Genomic DNA, 24740 nt, shown 5'->3' with positions numbered 1-24740 from the left:
ACAGAAAATACAGATTTATAGTCCTCTGCAGTCTCTAATGCTGCTGTTTGCAGTTAACTTTTGAGAACCCTGAATTCATTCACATTTAAAGTATTAGAACTCTTTCTTTATCACCATAAGGATTCCTCTGCTTGGTTTCTTACCAAAAATAACTTTTCCTCAAGCTTGAGTGTTCATCTGTTGTCCAAATTGTATAAATCCATTCCTTTAAGTGGGGAAAAAAACACCCGTGGACAAAGTAATTACTGATCTGTATTGGAGCTAATTACATTTAGCTACTGTGGTGATAAGTATAATAAAAGTATTATAAACTGATACAAAAAAACTCCCAATTTTCATGCTCTCTAATTTCCAATCCAATTTCTTTAAAAACAGACTGAGACTATTTTCCTGCATTACTTCTGCTAGCTTACCTTGGATAATTTTAGTGCTTAAGATAAATCCAAGCGTATACCTGTCTGTCAGCCCATTTCTATAGAAAAACCCACACGGGGGAAGAAAGAGGGGAACTGGCTGTAAAGGGTAACTGAAACCATCTACAAAATGCCCAAAGTAGAAAACAGGAAATAGTTTTGTAATCTCTTTACTCTGTGCTTACCAGGAACATCTAATAAACCTGTAACGTCAAGGTCTATTTAGCCGAGAGGCTTATCGCCAAGCTAGGAGGAGGATGGAAGGGCCGGGGCTGCCGTGCGTGCGGCAGAGGCTGGGAACAACCCTCTCGTCCCACCCCAAAAAGTTTGGTGCCCAGCGATGCCTGGAGCCCCAACAGAAGGCATTTCTTGTTCCCTGAGCATCTCCTCTAATTGGTGGCAGCTCAAAGCTAATTGGAAAGGTCCATCTAGCTTACCTAAATTGACTTCTGGTGCTTTGTGGTGCTTTTTAAAGACCTGATTGGTTCAAACAGCTCAATAAAATCGCCATGCTTTTCTCTGTGAAAGCAAGCACCGTCATTTACCATTAACGATTATACAGGTAATGGGTCGCAGTAGGGTGCTCCATTGGCGATGGGTTATCTGGCTGTGGGCGTAAGCACCTGCCTCGTGTGTTGGCCCAAGCGTTGTGACACGGGCAGTCATGGGGTGACATAAGCCTCCTTCCTCAGGCCGTGATGCGGTTAAGTCAGCGATCAAAATATCGACTGTGTGCTATTGGGGTAACTTCGAAAAAAAGATGCAGTAGAATAAGAAAAAGGTACAAAGGCAGGCAGCTAGTTTGGGCAGAGGTTTGGAGTGGCTCCTGTTGGGGAAATTTTTAAATTAAGCAAAGTCTTCAGTTTTTGAAAGAGGTACCGAGCATGAGTGGAGGACGGAGAATAATATAAAGGTATGTAATGTCGTGATTGGCGTGAGAACTATTATTTATTGTTTTTTTGTGACTTAAAGAATGCTAGGCACTCGACAAAGCGATCAGGAAGCAGATCTAAAATAAATAAAAGTACTTTGTAGTTTTCCAGCCAACGCCTCGTTATATTGTGAAATTTGTTGCCACAGGATGTTTTGGATACTGAAAGTATGAATGGGTTCAAAAAACATTAGACAGATTTACAGAGGGCATGCCATTCACAGCTATTAAAGACCCAGATCTGTGTGCAATCTCTGCTTCAGGAAGGCCTGGAGCCACTGGTGCTGAAAGCTAGAAGGGTATATTGGGACAGGATTTCTCAATGTCTCTTGTTCTGATCTTTCTTTTTTTTTCCTTCCCCCTTCTTCCTTGGGATCCATTACTGGGTACTTTGAGATGCAAGGCTAGATTAACCTTTCTTGTGTTATATTGCATGGGGGACCATTTTTCAAGGTGTTTGACTTCTAACGGTTTCCTGAATAGAGTTTGAAAGGGAACCAGTTATTTTGGAAAATCCTTGCCAGAAACTCATGTTTGTGTGATGTCAGTAAAGCGTTTCCTCTGTAGACAGCGGTTAACTCATATTTTCATCTCTTTCTGTTTGACGAGGTTGCGGTTGCATCCAAAGCCTAAAGGCTTTGTCTTTTCATTAAAAGGAAAAAAGCAGTCTTCAACTCTGCCACGCGATCCTTGAATAACTTTTGTAAGCCTTGCTCTCTAAGGGGACTGCCTCTTCCTGCTGCAGTCAAACGGAGAAGTTTTTGTCTTCATGTTTGAAGAGAAGCAAGGCTGAAGTTTTTGTTTTTGTTCATTTCCCCAGGTGATGCAGGGGTAGAAAAAAATGCACAAAAAGTTAAATAGATTAGTAATGCTGCTCTGCAAACACTTGAGCATATGCTGCCACCTCGGGGGAATCCTCACATGGATAATGTCACTTTACGCTGACATCAGTAAAATTATGTGCATGTAAATGTCAGTGCTTTTAGGATTCATCCCTTAATTTCACTGAATTATTGTTCATTAGAAAGGTACTAATTTCCACCTTTTTTTGGTAATTTTTTCCATCCCTCTGCCTGTGCCCTTTCCTTCTTCCTCTCAGAAAACAGCAAACATCTGTGATTTTACTGAGTAAATGATCTCTTAAAAAGTCTCTTAAAGTTTAAAATGTGATCATTTTACTTTTGTGTGTTCCTTTTGTCTTTTCAGGACAGCCCAGAAACTTGCAAGATCTATGCCGAATTAAAATCCGACAGTGTATAGGCCTTCAAAACCTAAAACTACTTGATGAACTACCCATTGCCAAGGTCATGAAAGACTACTTAAAACACAAATTTGATGATATCTGATATCCATGAAGAGAAGAACTCTGAGCAAGATTAGTTATATTCCAGATACTGAAGAGGCTTGTTGCCTTGCACAAAGTATATCCTATGCAAATTCTGATTTTTCTGTGAAGTCAGAAGGCAGGTATACACTTCCTTGGGTTTTTTATACCACACGCTAGAAGGTCTTAATTTTTGGTTTCTTGGTCCAAGTTTACAAGGTCCAAGCTTTCTATACGATATTACATTTTAGAAGTTGCTGTTGGGTTTTCATTTGTTTGTTTTCACATTAAGTGTGCGGACTTGCGGTGGAGATGGAATGTAGCCTCTCAAGGGAAGTGACTGGTTTGAATTGGCATGCTGAGCAATTATTCAACAAAGAGTTTGGAAATCAAGGCACCAGTCCTGCAAAGGGATACTGATAGAGAGACCTTCAGAGCCCTGTTGTCTGTTGGAGCTACCAGGGTGTATGTTTTTGCAGGATAGAGGGAAGAGTTGATAATCTGTGTGTCATTGGGTACTGTATGAATATAATTTGGAAATTAAAAAAGGAAAAAAAAAAAAAAAGGAAAAAAATGCAGTCACCCTATTAAATTTGAGGGTCTATACATTGGCTCTTTTATTTTATTCTCTTCCTTATTACTGCAGTTTGGTTGCCCATAAAATTCAGGCCCTCTTCTTTCCTGACATTCCCTGTAAAACGGGCGGCTGTTTGTAAGTCTGTTTTTAGCAGTGACAGTACACTACAAAGAGGCGTAGCCTCTGTATTTTTTACATTAACTTAAGAGTAAACAAAGTTAGATTTTTGAAGCCAATGTATTCTGTTTCTCATACAGTGCCTCCTGTGCAATAATCTTTCTGATGTATTTTCCCTTTATGTGTGATTTTTTTTTTCCTCCCCCCCACTATTCCTCATTTAGTCTCAGTGCATTATTTGTGAGAATAGGAGCTGCTGCCTCACTGTAGTGTTGATGTGACATTACTAAAATGATGGTGGCAGTTGCTGTTCGTTATTAATCCCTGAATTTCATGAATGTATAACCTGCTTTATTTCACTTTCAGTTGAAATTTTATCTACGGGTTCTCAGCCAAATTGTGTCCATTTAAAAAAAGAAGAAATTGGCCAAGCCCTTTTAATTTTAAAGGCAGTGATGGATTTTGTTGTTATTGCTCTGAAATTCAATTTGTTTCAGGTTAGAGAGTGGGAAGTGCACGTAAGCGTTAAGTTGCATCTTATATGTGCACAAACAAGAAAACACCCCCTTCATATTGGAAACTTAAATTCTGCAAACATCAAGTGGTTTCCTATTAATCCAAAAACAGCAACTGAAAGGAGTACTGCAATTTGGCTACTGAATGTGTTTTTCATACTAGGTATTGAAAAGATCTGTTAAAGAGCTTTGTTTCTGACCATAAAAAATGAAGTTCTTGCTATCAAAAAAAAAAAAAAGATTGGGCCAAAAATTGCAGTTGTTTCACTCTCTTTATTTTCAAGGGATTATGGAGTCATCATAAGGTTCTTGCCAGTGTCTTCTACTTTTGTTTTGCCATCCTACTGACTCCAGAAGGGCCTCTCTAATACCAGGAGTGCTTTTATACCAATTATACCAATGGAAGCAGGAAGATGGAAGGAACAATGGTGGCTTTTAGTTTTAACACTGTCACTTTCAAAATATTTAGTATTAAAAATATAAAAAAAAAAAAAAGCAAGAGAAGCAGGTATACTCATTTAACTATGCTAGTTCCTTTTAATATCTTACAGCCCCGGGTTGCAGTTCCTTGAGCATGAACGTTATCACTGATAATGGCTGCACCCGGGACTATGGCAAGCAGTTGTCTCCCTGTTGTGCCCGACCTTGCATCAGGTTTCCTAGTGAAAATAAGTGATTTTGGAGATTTATGACTCAGAGGATTGGTGATGGGATGTTGAACCTTTTTATCTCCAACTTGCAGTGGTTCAAGTCCAGCCTGCTCGAGCAGTGACTAAAAGTAAATGTGAGCAGCAGGAGCACGCGTGGCCACCTTTAGGCAGTAGAGCTTGATGGTGCTCCTGCAGGTGACATGAGATGGTGGTGGCACTGTCACGGAGACAAACTGAGCATGTGGCTGGGGTGTGCGCATGAGCCCGGGGGTGTGAGAAGTCCTCTAGCTTTTCCCAAAGCAGGAAGGGTCGGCCCTTAGGATCTTTAAGCTCTGAGACAGGATGGAAGTTAGGAACTGGCAGATTTGAAGCATGAATCTTTGCTTTTGTGACATGAGATCAGAACCTTAAAACTGCTTTTTTTTTCTTTTAAATACTTAGCATTGTTCACTACACTTGTAAGTTGGTCTAAACCAATATCCTTCCCCATTGAATTTTTACAGTAATATTTTCTAAGGTAATCTAGAGTATATTTTAGTTGCAATCTATATTAAGGCAAATTATTTGTTCTGTCTGTTGCTGTGACTGAAGAAAAGTATGGAAGACTTTGGTAACAAGAGTGCTATTTAATGAAGAAATGTGTAATTCCATTATTTATTGTTTGAGGTTTGTTTTTTGGTTATTTCTTTTAAGTAACTGACATCTAAAGGGAACACACATACACTTCAGGCCAGTAAAAAGCCTTTCTTTTGAATTCATTTTCATCCTATCCTCTTTCCCCTCCCCAAGGTGGAGGGAAGCCCTCGTTTCTTATATGCTAAGCCATCTCTTGCAGCTGATTTCCCTGACCTTGATTCGGCGAAGCACTGCAGCACGTGTATTTCTGAACCTACTGATAGTTCTGTTTGCTATCCTAATTTATACATGTGCCCAAGTAAAGTATGATTATTAATTTGTTAATCCTACCCAAATTTCAGTAATGTGGAATCTGGTCTTTTTTTATTATTTTAAGTATTGTGCACAAATACTTTGAGGAAGAAAATGGATTTTGTTGGTTTTTTTTTTCATTTGGACTAGAATGTGGAAAAAGAAGTGCATAACACAGTTTTGTTGTGTAGCCTAGTTCCATTACCATAAAATTCACAGTTGAACACTTTTAATAAACCTTTAAAAATTGGCAAATACACCAAAGAATCAATATGAGTAAAAGACTCTGATCATTAACAAACTGCAAACCTCATCCTTTAAAACAAAGCGGAAAGTTTTTGTAAATATTTATGTTTATAAATGTACAGCAGATTAAGAGTGTTTTTTAGATTATTTAATTACCATATTTCTAAACTATTTACATTATAGACAATACTTGTTAGTTTGAAAAGCTCTTGAGTGTTTTTTGTTTGTTTGTTTTGTTTTTTTTGTTTTATAAATTCATTATCACTCATGCTTGGAATAACTCTGGCTTCCTTGGGATAGCACGGAAAACTCATTTTTTGGCTCTAGTTGGCGATAGTAGGAGAACACATCTGGACAAACTCATCAGAAAAACACCCTGAGGCAAAAGAGAATATGTAGCATGTTTACCAGGGTGGACCTGGACTAGCTGAAAGATTTGGGATCCTAACTTTCTCAGTTAAATCTGTCCAGAGCCCCCAGTGATGTAACGAGAGCAACTCCCAACCTTCCCACAAGTCCAGCTTCCATGCAACTCTGCGTTATCGATATCACGATGTATTTTGTTCTTCCTTTGCAATGTAAGCTTTTGCTTTGGGTCAATTCGAATTTTAAGAAGGAAAAAAAAGTTGAATCTGGTTAAAACCTTTTTTTTGGTTTATGTTCTGTTTATTTCCAATGTAACGTTTTAATAACATGATACCGCTTTACGCGTTTTCTCTCAATGTTTGTCTGTCTCTTCCACTCCTTTTCCCATCTCCAGTGCACGTGATTCTGGTAATGCATTTGGTACTCCAATTTTCCCCCTCGAGTAGGAGTTCAGATGTGCATTTTACCAGTAAATCAGAGAATAAAACTCACTCTGCGCTCTAGAGCTGGGCTTCAGAAGGGGGAACAAGCCGGTCTCTAGTTATGAATAGTTGGGTTTTCCCTGCTCCGATTCCAGTGCAACCACTTCAAGGTCTTCCAAAAGTTTCACCTTTCCTTCTCAAGTTCATAGGCTGACTAAAACACATAAATGGACCATATAGAGGTCACATTTTGCAGATGAATCTGTTTTGTGTCTATTTACTAATAAAAGTTGAATAAGGGGCCTCTATATGAATATTCCTGGCACGCAAATGGGAACTGGAAGCAATTGGCTTCAGTCATGAGAGTGATGTATAAGCTAAAGTTGCAGTAAAGTTTTGAACCCTAAAAATCTGGAGAAGGAGCAGCCTAGATTTAAAAACATAAGCATTACTGCTAAAGGGGGAGAGAGGGGGAGATGTTTTCCATTGCCCGGTAGCAAACTATGCAAACATCGCTGGAGTACATAAGCTCTGCAACCAACAGTTGTGTTTAGAACTGTTGATGATAGTTGCTAACAGACTGGTCACTGGTGAATTTACTAAATGCTGTTAAAAACTTTGTTCCTGTTTATGTATCCTATTTCCTGCTTGAGTGTTCACTTGTTAAGTTTAAAACAATTAATGACTAACGTTACTACTTTAAAAAAAATAATTTACAAGCTGTTGACAAATGATGTTGTTTAGAGTATACAATCTTACCAGGTATTGGTATAAGTGTGTGATAAGGAAGTATACGTATTTCAGATGGCAAAAGTCCTTTTTCTTACCATAGCGTGTAACAAAGCTTTTGCTTTTTTGAGAGCGGAATGATGGAGCTGATGAAAATGAGCAAAGATCATGGAGATGAGTTCTGCGCTGGCTCTGCCATGCGTTTCCCCGAACAGCATGGGCTGAAGAATTTAACTTCTTTGCTCTAGTTTCTCCCCTCTGCTTGGGTTGGGGCTACCACAATGTCAAAGGCTTTACAGAATTCTCTGAAACTGGAATAATATTGAAAGGCTGAAGTTGTTCTTTTCCCATATCACTAGCATATTGATTTTTTTTTCTGTCTAATTCTACTTCTTGACTTAAGTTATTAACCAAAGTATAGCTCAAGATGTTATTTAATCTCATGACAATAAGAAACAAACCAGATATATGCATTGCCTTACGAAACCATGCTACCAGGAATTCCTCAGCCAGTGCATTCCCCAGGGATCCACAACGTGCAGCTGGAGCAGCAAAAAGTTGGGATCGAAAGCTGCGTTGACTTTTATTGGGAAATCTCCAGCTGTCTAGCGAAGAAATCGGAACTCCAGCTGTTTCCTCCACATCTGGGATCTCTAGTGCTGCTGACTGCTCTTTGTGAGGTCCCAGGTAAGTTTTGAACACTGTTAAGTTAAAAGATTGTTCTCATGCTTGCAAGAAGGATGTGTGACGCATCTACAGAGGGTACTTTTAAAAGGTCTGAAGGTATCCCTGTACCTTCTCTTCTGCCCCATTTTTTTTATATAGTGACATTTGTGTAGTATTACAGCAAGTGTGTTTAAGAGCTACAGATGATACAGAGTACGGTTTTTCCCCCAGATTTTTACTCAGTCTATTGCAATGTTTCATAGCTATCAACATCCATGAAGTATTCCTCAAAGGTCTGGAAAAGGTGAGTGAAAATCAAGCTTACAGTCAGTACATTATACAGGGATAAATGCTGTTATGAGAAAATTTAAGTCTAAAAATGACTGATGTACAGCAAGGAGCATCTATTTTTTGTTAAAGACCACAACATTGGTCATAACTCTTCTGTTCAGACTTGCAGAAATGAGTTTATTTGCAGTCTTACTACTCTCTAAATATATAGATATTAATATATCAATATTAATAGTTAAATATACCAGATCATCTTCTGCTCTGTCACTTCCATTACCTCCTGTTACCAAATTCTGTCCTCATTTCTGACTTTTACCATTGTAACTCAATGATGCTGATTGTTACTTCACATTTAAAATAGCGTAATAGAGCAAATAATTCATTTGGATAGCCAGCTCTCAGTCCTGCTTCTTGCCTTATGGCCTAATGAGGAGAGTACTTAAAATGCTGTTAATGCAACCTGCACTCACAATGCATTTAGAATTCTAGGCTGCGAATTTGTTTAGCGTCTTGTTGGCTGGAACATTTAGAGCTGACTTGTCATTAATACATCTGAGCCTAAAGTGAGGCTGTGAAAAGTTGCGTGTCTGTCCCTTTCAGCTCTAAGCCAATTCTGTGTGATTTTTAGGTTCTCCTCTGTTATTACCTGACTACAGCATTTGCATGGGATAACAAATTTAGATTCAGTTTGCTCCAGTGCTTGATTTTTGAACAACAGAGCATGGCCAGCTGGAGGGCATGGGTTATTGAAATGTAACTTCCAAGCCATACATCTCCCAAGCTGCTCAACCAGAGATTCATCCCCTAGCGATCCGGATACAGCTCGCCTTGTAACAGGTTATAATATTGCTGTTAGGAAGCGAAAACAAATTTTTAGAGAGCAATCAGTCTGAAAATAGTGACTGGGATGTTTGGTAGGCGGATGAGGTTGAGATGTGGGATTGTGTGTGAGAGAGCAGAAAATGTTCCTTCTGATCTTACAGAATTGTCTGGTATGGGACTTGTTGGGAGTTTGAATGTTCTTAATATAAAATAATCTGCATCAGTATTTGAGTCTGTTCCTTCTCTGCTTCGTGTAAGCTATTTAATGATTAGTGAGCCAGAAAACAAATTGTGTTTTCTTATGGTTCAAGCACCCTCCTGACTTTGATTTCAAGTTCCCACTCTGAACCAGGCAGAGCAATTAAGGATGGGGATTTGAACTAATTCCTAGTTCCTACCTCTTAGTGTTGTGATTGCAGGGTTATAAAACTGTGCCAAAGAGAGGGAACACCTACCAACACTCCTACAGTCTCTGAGGCTGACCCTGCAAAGTCACTGAAAGCAGCAGCCCAGCTGAGTGGCACTCACCCTAATGTCTCTTACACGTGTGAACGAAGGCCTGATGCTTGTGGGAGTTTTTTTGTCCCTGCTTATCTTTTCTCCAGGTAGATTACAGGTAACTTAAACCTCTTTTGCCTCCCCGAGCACCTTGCCACAGGCTCTGGTGGTATTTGTCTCTTGTCTTTGATACCGGTGCTGGCCTCCTCCTCCTCGTCAGAGCTTCATTTCCACACCAGGTCACTGAGGAGGGCAGGGAACGAGGCCTGCCTTGCTGTGAAGGATCCCAGCAGGCGGATCACGTCACAGGAAGGACGTGGGAAAGGAATTGTTGCCGCAATGTTGGGATATTGTGGCTGGAGCATGTCGGTCTTAATGCTGTCCCCTCTGTCCTCTGCCTCTCTCAGGCATTAGTTTCCTGATGTCAGCTTGCCCTGCACCATTTCCTCAGCGTGAAGGCAGAGTAGCCGGAAAAGGAAGGGTGATGAGGAGGAGGACACCATGGGACTGATGATGAAGGTGGCAGTGACCATTAGTATGTGTGCCTCAAGGGGTGGCTGGGGGAAGGCCCACGTCTTTGTCACAGGGTGGCTGGGCCGCTATTGATCTGTTGTTAATGTAAGTGAAAAATCATAGGGTGCTAGTTCTCGTGATACTGCTGATGACTGTATGACTTGGTTTTTATTTTATTTTAATCTGCTTACTTGGCTAAAGAATCAATACTTTTACAAACAAAATATCTTACCGAACATTTTCATTGACTTCGGTGTCAGTGTTTCATCCCGGATCACTGATTTGCCCTGTGTTGTCGTAAGACTTGAGCATGCTTAGCAAACTTCTTTCTCGTCACCACCAGTTACAATTTTAATGGATCAAACTCTAACGGCACAACAAAATCTTGTGTTGGCATATCCGCATAATGAGTACTGTATTCTGTACCTGTGCTTCTAGTTGGTTCTTATCCCAGTAAATGAAGTTATTTGGCTTTCTTCGAGTCTCCTTGGGTGTTAGCAGCCAGTATTAGAACACTTCACTTCAAGCAATTCCAAATACGACTTTCTTTGAACAGTGATCCAGATATGGACAATTCCAGTGTTATCTGGTAAATGGCTTCAGGTAGCCTCTGCTACTAATTGAGTCTTGTGCTTTGCATTTTCTTCTTCCCACCAGGGTATAACCCTGATCATTTTTCCCCTCAAGCCATTTTGCCAGAATTTTCTAAAATCTACCATTTGGAGCAAAGAAAAACCTCACTGAATGTGGATTGCTTTCAAAATTCACTGGCCTACCTTCTGTCTTGGTAAAAGAGCAGCTTTTACTGAGAGCAGACCCTGTGTTTTCAAGGGCATTTTTGTCTGCCACTGCGTTCTGCCCAGATGTTCTGTGTCAACTGGTGCTTTTGTAACTTGTAGCTATCTTGTCAATAAAGCATCTTTTTATCAAATGCATGCAGTGCAACAGTTGTTAGTTATATACGTATATACAGCTGAGCTTGCTGGCTTTGAGTATTTCCTGTGCTTCATAAATACTTATATAATCTGTTATGCAGGCTCAGCTGTTCTTAATTCTAACGTGATTCATATCGTGCTTAGACATTTGACATTCTTGGCTTGTCAGAAATATTAATATATGTTAGTGCCATATCTATTGAAAATTGACATGTTTTTTGCCGTGCTTTAATTTTCACTTCTTTATATTGCAGCATTGCACATTGAGCAACACGGCATTGTTTGCTTTTAAATTTCCCTCTCTCCCTCGGTCTTGAGAAACCAGAAATAATTAGATTATATCTTTCTCTTGGCTTGCAGAGTTTTCACTTGTAATGAATTATGCCATGCAAAACTGTATCCCTCCAGTGAGAATTTGGTTGTCATTGTTATGAGCTACATCTGGACTGGATAATTCTTTGTACTTTGCACTACAAAGACTTTTTGCCCATGGCTTGGCGTCAGAAATTGTACCTCGTCAGCAAGTAGGAATAACTCCTTCCTCTAGCAAGAGTGCCACGCTTAACCCCCTCAGGCCTTTCTGCTGTGGGCAGAGCTGTTACACGGACACGAACGTGGCTCTGAAGCTCCAGAGATGCAGCTGAACCACCTGGCCAGGGCCTTCAAGACTTCCACCAAATAACCCTCTAGCCTGTGCTTCAACCTCCTGGGCATTAAATGGTACTTCCCTTGGGTTTTATTTCTGAACAGTATTGGTGGTTGAAGCTGCTATGGCCTTGATTCTTTCTTTATAGACAGCCGAAAGTATTATGGGAATGCTGAGCTCCTGTGGACGGGTCCTCCTTCTCCACTGGCTCGCGGGCACCAGAAGGGTAGTTCAGACTTCTGTCTACTTAAGCCAAATAATCTGTCCCAATAACTGAATGAAAATTTATCTTCAGAAGGAATTTGAATGCACCTTAAAGCCCCATATGATGACAAATCAAAACCCTTTACTGTTAAGCCATTTCTGTGTTTAATTATCCTGCCGCAGAGGAACCGAAGCTTTTGTTTCCAGGTTGAGTCTTTCAGCTGGGAAATAATGAATGTTTCTGTGTCTCTGTAAAGTCTTTCATCTTGATGATATCATGTTCTTGTATAATCACTGGGGTAGTAACTGATTACTATTCAGACTTCCTCTTTAAAATGAGACTTAGAGTTTCGCTCTCTTACTCCCCATATGATTTTTGTTGTCGTTATCCTGTATGTCATGCTCTTTATTGAACATTTGCATGGTGTGGAGCCACCACTTCTTTACTGAGGCTGTTTGATTCTGACAAGGCTTTATAAAAACAAACCTTGTTTGGATGATTCTCTTATTTGTGAAGTAATAAAGAAGCAATGCCCTTCAGTTCCCAGAAAAGAAAGCTAAAATCTTGTGGGTTTTGGGTTTTGGTGTTTTTTGTTTGTTACCCCCCCCCCAGCCTATCTGCTCGGTCAAGAGAGCATCAAGCACTCGAAGCAGAAGTGCCCCGGTTTGCAGAAACCTTGGAAGTTGCTCTAATTGCTCACTTCTAAAATATTTCCTTACATAAGAGCCATACTCAGAACTGGTGCTGGAAGAAATACTCTCATTGAAGCATAAAGGTGGGCTGGTCTTGAATTTAAATAGCGTTTAAGTGCAGCTTTTCTCTGCCCATGCAGAAGGAGATGGACAGGTTGCTTTTGAAGCCTCATTTTTATCCTTTGTTTCCTGTCCTCATCCATTTCTTCTCCCATCTTTTTCCAAAATGTATTAGAGCAAACAGTGAAGTCAACTATTCTGACAAAAAAAACTTCGAATTAAAATCCTGTATTTCTATGTTGTGTATACTTTCAAGAAACTTATGTTTTTATTACAGAGTGTAAATGAAGTCCAGATATGGCCCCACAATCTGCTGTTGATCTCTGTAGTGTGATCGCTTGTAAAGACAGGAGATAAGCTGCTGCTTAGTCAAGTTTCCTTGACTCATCCGTCTTACCAGAACATACTGCAGCATAGATACGTCATATTTTAAGTAGCATTTATTCTCAAAGTAGCTAGTCGCAGCTGCCTTTTATTCCTGCAGCACACAGATGTGAGGTTACAGTACAGAGCTCCCCCCAGAATGATGTATTGCTATCATGACCTTGACTTCTGCTCTTACGGAGGCTCACGGCCATAAAAATCACTTTGTTCAAGAGCAGTGGCTGTAACAAATAAGCTTAGCTAAACCATCACTTTTTCACTTTTACTGATTTCACTCTTCTGCTTTATGACAGAGGTTAATACAGAGAATTAGATTTCAGTGACATTGTTTAAACCTCTTTATCCTTGTCTAATTAAACTGAATGCTTTAAAGATGATTCATGTTGCTTGACGCCCTTGCATCTAAATACTCTTTTAGAATACTCTTTTAGTTAGATAGTAAAGGAGAAGTGCAGACCAGAAATTCCAATCAGCCTTCAATTCAGTGATTGAGAGAATTGTTCTTGGTTTCTTTTGTTTTTAAACTTTCACTAGGAAGCATTACACTTCTCCAGTATCTGTTGTGATGTTAGCCAGATCCTGGACAGGCAGATTCCCAGCTGGAGCTGGCAGATGTGTTCAAGTGACAGTTTGTTTCTGTGACTTCTTTGTACTCAAAGTTTTCATGCAATAACTAGCTTTATCTGCTTGTTCAAGCTCCTAACAATTTAATAGTTTAGGAAGTCCCTCGGATATCTGTTGTCTTTGTGGGATTTTTTGGTTTTTATTGTCAGACTCTCAACATCGGTGCCGTTGTTAACTTCCAGCATTTAGCCCTCCACACACACCCCAGGAAAGCTTCCCTCCTCGCCCTTTTCTGAAACCCAAGCGTGCTTTACTCCTGTGGATTCGGTACTGCAGGGCAGACACCCCTTCGATGTGCCACCCAGCATGGGTTGTTGGTAGGACCCAGAACTAGGCACCACCTTCCCTCGCCCCCATCTCCCCATGCATCCAACCTCCTGGCTGGGGAGCTGTGCTGGTTCAGAAGCCCAAAGGAGGGGGATCAGGACTGCTTGACGCCCCATGTAAAGTTTCTTTCATCATGGGACAGTTGTGGTCTTGCGGCACATTCTTTCACTTTTTATCAGCTCAGTCAACACAGAGACACTGAAACAAAAGGTTTCTGCTGTAGTACGAATGCTTCTCAAGCTACCAGGGCTTACTCAGTTTTGCATAATGCTTTGGGTACTGCCTCTCCCCGAAGGTGTGGTGTGAGTAACGAAGGCAGGGCTGAAAGGGACTCTGGTTTCCCCTCCTCCTCACTGCAGGAGTTCATGCTATAAAGAGCACAGTACTTCAGTGATATTTGTTTCTGTTTCTGCTTGTGGGCTTTTCACAATAGTGTGGTCAGGAAGATGACAAGATAAAGGATGACTAGTTTAAATTTCCTCCCTCTTTTGGAAGAGGAATAACCCCCTTTTCTGATTATATTTCCTCTCCCCTCTGTTTGAAATGTTGACTCAGAAATCCATCACAAAGGAAGTAAATTCATTTGAATTTCTATTGAACCTTGAAAAGCTGCTTTTATGAAGTTCTTTTTGGAGGCTTTCAACAGCGGGCCTTTGACAAGAGCAAAGACAGAACTGAAACTCCCAGTCCCAATACTCCAGTGTCAGTGGCTTGCCCTTGGCTCTTGCACCCTATTGCAGATGGAAAATGAGACCATTACTCATTCTTGGGGGTATGATGTGTGATCCGACTCCTCAATAGCTGTTATGGTAAGAATCTGCCATACAAGGAAAAATTACTGTTAGCTGATTGAATAAAATGCCAACAGAAATCTGCTTCACTCTGTTCGGAGGTGAGAGAAAAAGGAATAGGCTGATGAATGTGATGGTTTCCTTCGCCATCATTTCTCTTCACAAAATTTCTGGTGTTCTTCTAAGTAAGAATTTGTACATTCGGCCTTCCTCTTTGAAAGCATGTAGGGTGGTGATCATATGTATTCAGAAGAATGACTTGTTTTTTTTGGGACAGCGTAAGTCAGGAGAACAGAAGCCTCCAACAGCTGCCTGTTCTCAGTCGCATGCTGCATGTGTTTCGGGAGTAAAATGATTGTTCTATGTCTGCAGCAAGGTTGCCCTTGTAAAAAGCTAACATTTAAGTTATCAGTTTAGCAAGGATTGTTCTGAATTCAGTATAAATCAAGATGTGTGTTCTTGCTCTGAAGAGGCTGCATGGTCCATCGCGGCCTCGCTAGCCTGAGCCCTGCCACCTTCACCCTTCCCATGCAAAAGCAAAACCTTCCTCTGAATACCTAAAAATGAAAAGCCCTTTCTGCATTTTTCACCTCCTATAGGGTAATCGGAAGCCTCTAGGTGGTTAAAAATATAAGTGCATCAAACCGAGTCTAGCTTGTTAAGCAGTAATAATCGACAGGGATGAGATTAGGAGCAGGCTCAGGCCCTGCTTAGCCCTGGAGGAGCGATTCAGTGCAGAAGAACACAATTGGCGCATTGTGGCTGTAGTTGGGCAAGATAGACTTTTAAATAAATAAGCTTCCTCTGGTTAGCTATAACACTGAGCTGCTTCTTTCAGTGCTGGCTTGTGCACTGCTGTCACGCAGGACAGCCTGCCTGCCTGCAGCCTCTGTCAGATGCACATTTTATGGATTACAGAAGATATTCAAACTTTGATCTTATAAATCCTTCTGCTGAGCCATAGCTGATACCAACAGGTTTTGTTCAGGTAATATGGCTCGAGACGAGGTGGCAAGTCTTTATTTCGTCTCTTTTGATTGATTGACTTGTCTTGAAAGAGAAGTTTTTAAAGAGCAGCATAATGTGGCCATAAAAGATGCCTACCTGATTGTGGACGTGAGTTATAGGGCTCCAGGACTCAATTTTCACCAGCAAGGTAGTTCTCTGAACTTCCAAACGTCTCTGAGGTCAGGCTGTCACGTTAGTAAATCAAGTTTCTGTGGTGGCTCTTCAGATACAGAACTTTTTTAAAAAATGTTTTTAGTAGTCAAAAATAATCTCATAGACTATCGGTCTGCTTTGTGTAACAGTTGGTTATGTGTTTCTTGGGTTTTACCAGTTCTCAAAGTAACAGGTGGAAATAGGAAAGCAAATAACAGAAGTAAAATGAGGCCACTACTTTTTTCGTACATCAACGTTTGAGCTTATTTCACAAGGGTTAAAATCTGACAAACAACTCCTGTGCTTGTCCCTAGTTGTAAACCAGTCTGAACTCACAAAACTCAGCACTCGAGTTCTCCAGTCGCTGCAGCTTGCTTATCTGGCCAAAAACCTGACATTTCTATGACTGAAAATACTCGGCTCATTAAAAACAGAAAGGGCAGGGGAGGCTTTGCAGAGAACTTTCAGACAGGGTCATTTGGGACATTTTTGAGGGAGCTGTTTTGGCGGATCTCAGCGTTGCACAAAGCGAGGAGCCTGTCGGAGGGCTGGGAGGTGGTGCTGGGCTGCTGCCGCGGTCCTCGCCCTCACGGAGGCCATGAATATTTCACTGGAGCTTGCTAGTTGTTGTGCGAGGGTGAAAATGTGCATGCCTAGTATTTAAAGATGTATAATCTCCATAATGAAGCATGCTCTCAGCACTCTGTTTTAATTTGAACATTTGCGTTCTCAGTTCTGCCTCGCAGCTCCTGGAGCCCAGAGCTGTGTATTTACAACAGCTTTTGAGTCCTAAGGGCTTTCCCCTCAAACCACCATTTCTTATTGAGGGTTTCTAATGCTGCTTTTGAATAGAGGCACAGTGGTTAATGAATTGTTCCCTGCCTGACTTTACTTCAGGCGGTTATTTGCATCTACTCTCTTTGTAATAACAGAATTAAAGGGCGTGTTAAAAAGACTTATGAGCAGCAAATGAAGCAACGAGCAAAGAAGTCGTGTTTGTATGCAAATGCTGGAAGTGCTTTGTCATGTTCTGGGATCTATCAGCTCCCTCGACGCTTCCAAAGCTCCAGCCCCATCAATCCTCTGTGCTGAGGCTTTAAGCCAAGGCCTGGTGAGGTCGCTGGGTCTCCCCATCGCCACCGGTGGGCTCTGGGCTTGGCTCTGAGGCAGGAGAGACATCAGATGCTAACGGCCACTCCAATTTCACTTGGAGCTTCCCTATATTAGGAAGGCTTTTTGTCTTCTGCTGATAAAAACAAGTCACAAGAGCCAAAGAGTAGCCAAATCTTGGAAACTTTTGCGTTATTGTCTGTCGGCCACTGTCTTGATCTAATGACCTCAGTAGCTGCAAGCATTGAGCCTGTAGTGCCTGTGCGACGGAGCCAGCCTCTCTAGCTGGAGCTGGAAGAGATTAACAGTTTTTGTAGCTTCTGGCAAAAGGAAAGGACAGGAAGCGTTGTTGACCAGTGTGCCAAAGCTCAGTTTCCTTGTGAGTATACAAGTCTGTTGGGCTCACAGTGAAGCTATCCCTCGGGACTGATTTCAGGAGGTGATTTCCAGCCCTGTTCCCCATCCCTCGTGCCTGCGATGTCTGGTGGGAGCTGTGGGAGCCTTGGGTAATCCCTCTGTTCTTCAGAAGGGACAGGCTGGAGAGCTTCCAAACGATGTCCCGTCGGTGCTGTTACCTTTTTATTACGAGGAAGTGCAAGGTGCTGTAGTGCTGGGAGGAACGGGTGAAATCTGCATTGGCTTTATGTGGCCGTTGAGCTGCTCCACTGACTCTAATAAGCTGCTTTGCATTATAGGATAGGCAGATCACTATCTCAAGAGATCACCGCAGTTTGGCTCGTTTTCCTTGAGCTAGATAAGCAGGAAGGACAGTCCCTGATGGGAGGAGAGGGAGAGAAGGAGCGAGGAGACATGTGGCATGTGCAACCTGGAAGACTTGCCTATGAGCTTGACTTGCCTCCATCCAGGGAAGGAAGCTGATGCTAATGGCTCTGCATGAGATAACAAATTATGCTCAAGCATGTGTTTTCTGTATTCATTACAACATGTCATGGGGGGGCGGGGGGACAGGATGTATAGTGCGCGCTTATTTCTGGAGCCTCAGGAGAGCTGCCCAGATGTTGAAAAGAAGTAAGGAAGAGAGTTGGAGATAAAGGAGAAGGACCTCCAGGGTGGGACTGTAAAAGCTGATCCAGAATAGGAGTCATTGTGTTTTGCTCTCCGTCACACCAGCTGGCTTCAAGTGGCAAGGGAGCTTTCCAGATAAGCTGTGGACAGTAGGAGCATAAATAAGGAACTTGTTCCAAAAGGTTGAAATAAAAAAGCTGAAGGATGCAATACACCCATAAATAATTATTTAAACGAGCTTTCTTTAAAACAGCTGCTGGGTAAATGGTCCTAACGTGAGCCTTAGGTGTGGTGTGAAATATGGTGATAGTCTGCTGTTTGTTGATAGTTGTTGTGCAGTAATCTTAAACAGGACGTTTTAAGAAACACCCTTGTAATCGCATTGCCATATGTAGCTGTGCGCCTGAGACGTTTCTAATCCATGTGGTTAGCTGTCAGATGCTGCATTAGTGACTGATGTAACTCGGTATGCTTGGTCGCTGTGTGCTCAGAGCATATGGTTTTGAATGAATTATCCCTTTCCAGTCCTTCCCCGAAGGCTTTCCCGAGACTTTCCTCCTGCTCTGCGGAGCTTCTCTGTGGCAAATGGCAGAGGTTTCAGGCTGAAGTGGCCTGAGGTGCAGCTGACCCGCTGGGGTTGCCCGGTGATGTTTCTGTTCCTCTCTTCGCTTTGGTGCAGTTCTGCTGTGTTTTAATTTAACCTCTGGTTCTGCTAAACCCAGAGGTCGGGATCTCATCCATTGCCTGAGCATGCAGAGCTTTCTTGCTGTAATCGTAGAGCACGCTTTCCTTCCCCACTCCCAATTTCTGGTCATTTTGTGCGTTTGCAAGAACCCAGATGCTGCTGCTTTTACTAGGTAATGAAAGCCCAGAACATTTTGCTTTCTTGTGAGTAATAATGCATTTTAATTGTCCTGAATTTAGCATGCATAGACTCTCATTATTTATTCCCTTCCCAAAACACTGTAACCCTGTGGGATAAGTTAAAAACCCCTCCCCTGTTCTGTCTGATCTATTCCCATGTCCTTCATGTCCTTGCCTTTCTCACCACTGGATTTTCAGAACAGAGTTGTGCCTTCTTGAAGCCCTTTTTGCATCTCAGATGCATCGTCCCTGCAGAAAATTCGCACCCGGGAAAATGCCTACGACTTGTGTCAGCTACTCGCTATCCAGGCTGTGGGATGAAAAAGCGAGCTTTGCAAAACATAGTAGCAAAGAGACTTTTGAGTGTGCTAAAGGATGTTCGGTGCATCTCCCAGTTCTCTTGATGCTCTCGAGTTGTTAGAGTACAGTCACAGTCATGATCTCCTACGTATTTACGTATTTAGGCAAGGCAAGATTGGTGGGGGAGGAGTTTCCTATCAATTTACCTTAAATAGATTTGAGGAGAAGAAAGAAGCCCCAAAATATTAGTTTTCTCCCTGAATCTTGCCTGAAGTTAGCGCAGTGGAGCTGTAATTAGCAGATGTCTGTGCAACGAAGCTCATGTTGCAATTGATCTCTTGAAATTCTGAGATGGATAGACTTGTCCCATCAGTCAGACGTAGGGGGGGACCACAGCCCTTCCCAGGGTCCCAAAGAAGGGCGATGTTTGTCCTTCCTTTCCTTATAAGAGGGTAAAGATGATCTATAGGGGTACATGTTGATGTCTTCAGCTAAATACTTGAAAATAGCAGAACTTTATCCAAGCTGTCGTAACTTCTTGCGTCTGCTCATGTTGGAGTCAAGTGGGTGGACAAGAGAGTAAATCAGCAGAGAGCTGTGAAGATCGGACGATGGGCAGTGCAGCGCAGCTGACAGATAATGGGATGATATCATCCATTTCCTGGAAAATGCGAGGATTCTGGCCAAAGCATTCCAGACCCCGAGTGCTCAAGTGAGCTGGAGAGTTCTTGGAATATTTTAAACAGAAGTTTCAGTCGTCCAGGTGTAACATGATTAAGGATGAGTAACTTCATGGCAAGATGTGACTCAAGATCAAGATTTCTGGTAACTTTTCACTAGGCAGCAGTGAAAATTGTAGGCAAGGAAGGTGGGGGTAGTAAGAGTTGTGGTCAAGATTTGGGGAAAACAATGTGTGGTGATTAAGTGGCTTAACGTTTGTCGCTTCACAAGTGGAGAGCGTTGTCTGGGCTGTGTTACCATCAAATACAAGAATGTTTAGGCTTAGATTTTTATTTTTTCCTCCATAAGAGGACTCAGGAATTGGAAGTGTTGAAACAGACAAATTCAGTAATGGAGGGGAAGATGAGGAAACTGGGGACAGAACGTGCGCATCTGAGAGGGGGTCTGAAAGGAGGCTGCGCTGGTGAGCTTTTGGAAAGGGTGACTCCTGCGTTGTGCGTAATGGGGAAAGATCAGTTACCTTCTGTCAGTTTCTATCACCTTCTAAACTCTTATCAGTTACCTTCTGCTGAGTTTGATGTTTATATTCAGACATCAAAACATGGTCAGCGTCCGTAAGAGAGAGGCCCAGGATTCATACTGGGAGGTGGTGGGAGACTTTCTGAATATTCTTATAGACAACCTGAAAGAGCAAGAGGGACTTTACCTGCCAGTTGCTTGATTTCAAACTTAAAATGAAGCGAAAACTGGACAGAGAATTTATACATCTACTTCACTGGCAGTAAAGGTAAGGAAAACACAACAGGGTTTCATACCTTGGGGTGGGAGCAGATGTGAACACACACCTGCTTTTTTGAGATCCTCTACTGAAAGAGACTAGGAAAAAAAAAAAGGCTTATTGAGGTCAAAAGAGTACACAATGTCAGCATAAACACCGACAGCTACAGGTGAACCTAGTAACGCATCTGGTGTTTTTCCACGAATCCTCAAAGCACAAAAATAAGCTGGGGCCGCAGTCCGTGCTTCGTCCAGCTGCTGAAATGAAGGTGCAGGTACATTACGACAGAAGGTGCCCGTCTGGGCTGCTAATAGGTTATTGTGTTTACGAGGATCTTCAGAAGATAAACACACATGAAATGTCTCATCCTAATTGTGTTCTGTGCTTAGCGTATTTGGCAAACGCGAGCTAATCTTTTCTTCACCCTTTTAAGATCAGTTGGCCAACAGTGTGAGCACCCAATTATCTGGATGCCGGCTGTTCTGACGGCGTGTTTACAGACCGTCTCCTGTGCGTAGACGTTTAACGTGGGTGGATGGGGGACAGGGAGGATAGAGAGCTGGCTGGAACTAAGGACAAGTCATCCTCTGTTTACCAGAGACCCAACACATTCCTGCAAGTGAAGCCCTGTGATCCGTATTGTGCATCGGGGTCTTCTGGAAGTCAAAGTCCCAAAGGAAAGGCGACTGCACACAGGAGGATCCTGTTGGTGTGTGTAGTAGTGGGATCCCAGCTTTTCTGGGAATGGCAGGTACACGCAGTGAGCTCTGCTTCCAGCTGTGTTTAGGAAAACATAGGTGCTGCAGGTGTAAGGGAGCCGATGGTGGGATGCTCGTGGTACGCGAGGTGGAAGCAGGAGAACATTCTGAGAGGCAATGAGGAAATGTGACAAAAGCTTTGAGGACCAAAGTAAATAATGGTCATATTGCCCTAAAACTGGTAGCAGTCAGGAAGAAGATCTGGAGCCGTATGCTGAATGTGTAACTATATTCCTGGAAACTGTGGCTGGATGAGCCCTGCAACGCGATGGCTCCAGAGAGCACAGCTGCTGGACACGGCGTGTAAGCATAGCAGGGACGGACCGTGATTTTTGAGCTTAAAATCAGTCTTTCACAAAACTCTAAAACTGTAATCCTTCATGTCAGGCAATGGCTTAATACGCTTTAATCACTTCGTAATGAGGAAAAAGTCTCAATTAGTTTGTGAAACCTTTTTTTTTCTTTTAAATCAGCTAAAATATAATTAAATAGAAAGCTAAGAACCAGAGTGCCTGTCTCTTTGGCTAATCGTTTTTAAAATAGAGCCGTCTTGAATTCTTACACATCATTGAAAAACATGAAACAAGATGTAAGAGAGGTTTGGTTGAATGAGTTAGTGAGTTAGTCTGTGCAGATTTCGGACTGCGCAAGTACATGCAGTAGCAAAATGCTGGCAGAAAGGCCCTGTCTGGCGAAGACGTTCCTTGATCTTGTAATTTTGTTAGCAAGTAAAAATGGGTCTGGAAGAGGCAGGAACTCCTGCAAAAGAGGAAGGAAAAGGAAGAGGCTCTGAGCCTCCAGCATCAGCAGCACTACTAGTTGTGGCATTTCAGAGGCATAAGAAGAGAATCTCTGGAGAGCTTTGACAACTAGCCAAGGTGTGTCAGCAGGGGGTTGCGGGGATAAGAGGTCCCCAAACACTGCTGAGGTTTCTGGTCCCAAGCACCATCCGCAGTCAGCTGGGATCAGGTGCAGGGGACATGGGCATCCTGGTGCCCTCCCAGAAGCTCCTTCCTTGATATTTTTTTCTCTTTTTGGCTCATAATGGTGGAGCCATTTCACTTTGACAGTAGCCAGGTTTTTTTTTTCTTACAGAAAAATAAGAATGGGACGTCTGCTTCTCTGACCTGTCCTTGTGGCTCTTGCTAATCTGTTGTAACTCCATCCCAGTGTTTAACAGCCATCGCTGCGTTATCTGCGTTACTTCCTCTACTCTTTTTGAACCCACTTGTAATTTATCATCCAAAATGTCCCATGGCAATGAGTTCCACAATTGGATGATGTTGTATAGGAAAACACACTTTTCTGCCTGATTATTTCATTGGTTTTCCCCTAATTTTTTCATGTTACGAGAAAGTGAATTGTTTCTTATTCATCTTTCCATTTGGTTCATGAGTTGAACTGCTTTCGTGCTTCACCTCCAGTTCCAGTCATTGTTCCTGTACTCTTCTCTTTACACACAACACGTTCATTGCTATTTATTGCTTTTCTGATTTTATTACAAACTCCTGAGGTGTAGAGAAGGGCAATTCTAGAGGTGAATGCAACGCTCGTGGATTTTTATAGCAGACTAGCATAACTTCTGCCAGATTCTCTTCTCTCTGCCTTTGTGGCAGCTATTGAACGCTGTGCTGATGTTTTAAAAGTATCGCTTATGCTAGTGGCAAGATTTTTTGTTCCTAGTGATAATAGCTAATTCAGTCCCCTGTGTGTATGTGGCATTAATATTTTTTTTCTCCATGTACATTACTTTGCCCCTATTACTGTTGTGGTACAAAGACAGTTGAAATTCATGTTCTCATAACTTTTTGCAACACTTCACAGATGGTCTAGTTTTGATTATCCTGAAGAATTGTATGTTGTCAGTAAGACTGATTGCCTTTCTGCTTACTTTTACAAGCAGTTTATGAATGTTGGTCGCTCACAATCTCTCATCCTCAAAGACTGAGGATGGCAAAGGCCAAGACTTGAGCTTTTCTCGTCATTTGTTAAGCCTGAGTAGAGCACCCTGGTACTAAAGGAATGGGCTGCCAAATTAATAGCAACCAGAGAGGTTCCAGCCTCTGAGCAAGCAGTGGCATAGAGGAGGTGCTGTGAGCCAGGAACATCCAGCACAAACCTTGGGGTAGGGACTGAAGGGGGCTCCCTGGAGGTGGCTCCAGTAGCTATTGTGGGACCTGGCTGTGACTTCTCAGAGACAGTTCTATCAAATCACCCTGAGCATGGCCCAGGAACACTCGATTCAAGGAACACAGCGATTCAAGGGAGCGATGACCAGCTGGGTGGAAAGTGCAGCAGAAATACAGGCACTTTCCCTGTGTCCTTGAGCAGCTCCTGCGGACGGGCTCTTCTGGTGATGGATATGCCTGGCTCTTTGTGTTTGTTTTTTTCCTCCATCCGATACAGTCAGCCACTAAAGTTGCTAGGTTAAGTTATCTTCTGGAATTCAGGGGCTTCCTTCCTCCATCTGCTCTTTCAAGCACTATTTGCCTCTGCTCCAGTGGGGTGTTTTGTTTTCCTTCAGTTAAAGTTTAATGGAAGGGTTTGGGTAATTTAATCTCTAACCCCTCATAGTTCATCAGGCTGTATAGGAGGACAGGACCTCTTCTACATTTTTGCAAGGAAATTCATACAGACTGAAGCGGTTTCTGGTAAACAAACTAACTGTACATTGGGGTGGAAATTCATCTTTTGCAATATAAACAAGAAAAGTACGTGTGCACATAAGAAGTGGAGCTTGGGACGTAAATGCCTGGGCGTCCAGTCCAGTTTCTGGATGTCCACTTTAGCGGATAGCACAGTGGTAGACAGGAGTGTACATAGCTTAAATATCTTAAAAACAAAATGAAGAGACAACTGATCAATCTTAATCTTGGATAAACATTTTAATGGGAGTAATTTTGTGACTTACGAAGTTTGAAAGTCCCAACTTAAGGAATGACATGTTCTTAAAAAATAACTTGTCATCGTATCGCTATTCCTGCTCCTAGTAGTAAGAATAATGCCAAAAGCGGGTAGCTTTAGCAAAGAGAAAATTTAGACCTTATATTTGAAAGGAAAAAGGCTGAATTTTAGTTTATTTTTTGCATGTGAGGTTTACCTTGGCCTTGCAGGAGGGATGCTTTTACACAGGCAGAGCTGAACGAGCTGCATCACTTTCTTAATTGGTTACCTGAGTTTCTAAGCTTTCATTTTGATAGCTGATAGGCGTTTTTGATTACCTACAAGATCAATTTGTTCTATTAATATACATATGATTATATTATAATCCTACCCATGCATTAAGTGAGGGACCTGGCTGTTACAAAACACAAGTACCAGTCTCATGTCTTGTTTGTATAACAAATTGGTTGGGAATGCCAGTGTTGCTACCATGGCGCAAAGGAAATTA

The 24740-nt window shown here is 42.0% G+C and overlaps 1 protein-coding gene across 9 annotated transcripts in view; it reads left to right on the top strand.

Moving 5' to 3' along the window:
- ASB7 (ankyrin repeat and SOCS box containing 7) overlaps positions 1 to 24740 on the top strand; it is an 85607-nt gene that overhangs the window by 25373 nt on the left and 35494 nt on the right. For 6 of the 9 annotated variants that reach the window (XM_067003605.1, XM_067003603.1, XM_067003607.1 and 3 more), the window contains one exon: positions 2551 to 6347. In XM_067003605.1, coding sequence (XP_066859706.1) covers positions 2551 to 2690 — 140 coding nt within the window. In that variant the 3' untranslated portion in view covers positions 2691 to 6347. Of the gene's footprint in view, positions 1 to 2550; positions 10943 to 24740 lie in introns of those variants that run through there. The other 3 variants (XR_010834127.1, XR_010834126.1, XM_067003601.1) reach the window with 2 other exon arrangements.

This window comes from Anser cygnoides, chromosome 11 (genome assembly GCF_040182565.1).
Source record: "Anser cygnoides isolate HZ-2024a breed goose chromosome 11, Taihu_goose_T2T_genome, whole genome shotgun sequence".
Lineage (NCBI taxonomy): Eukaryota > Metazoa > Chordata > Aves > Anseriformes > Anatidae > Anser > Anser cygnoides.
Note: the sequence above shows the minus strand (reverse complement) of the source record. Positions and strands in the feature narration are given on the sequence as shown.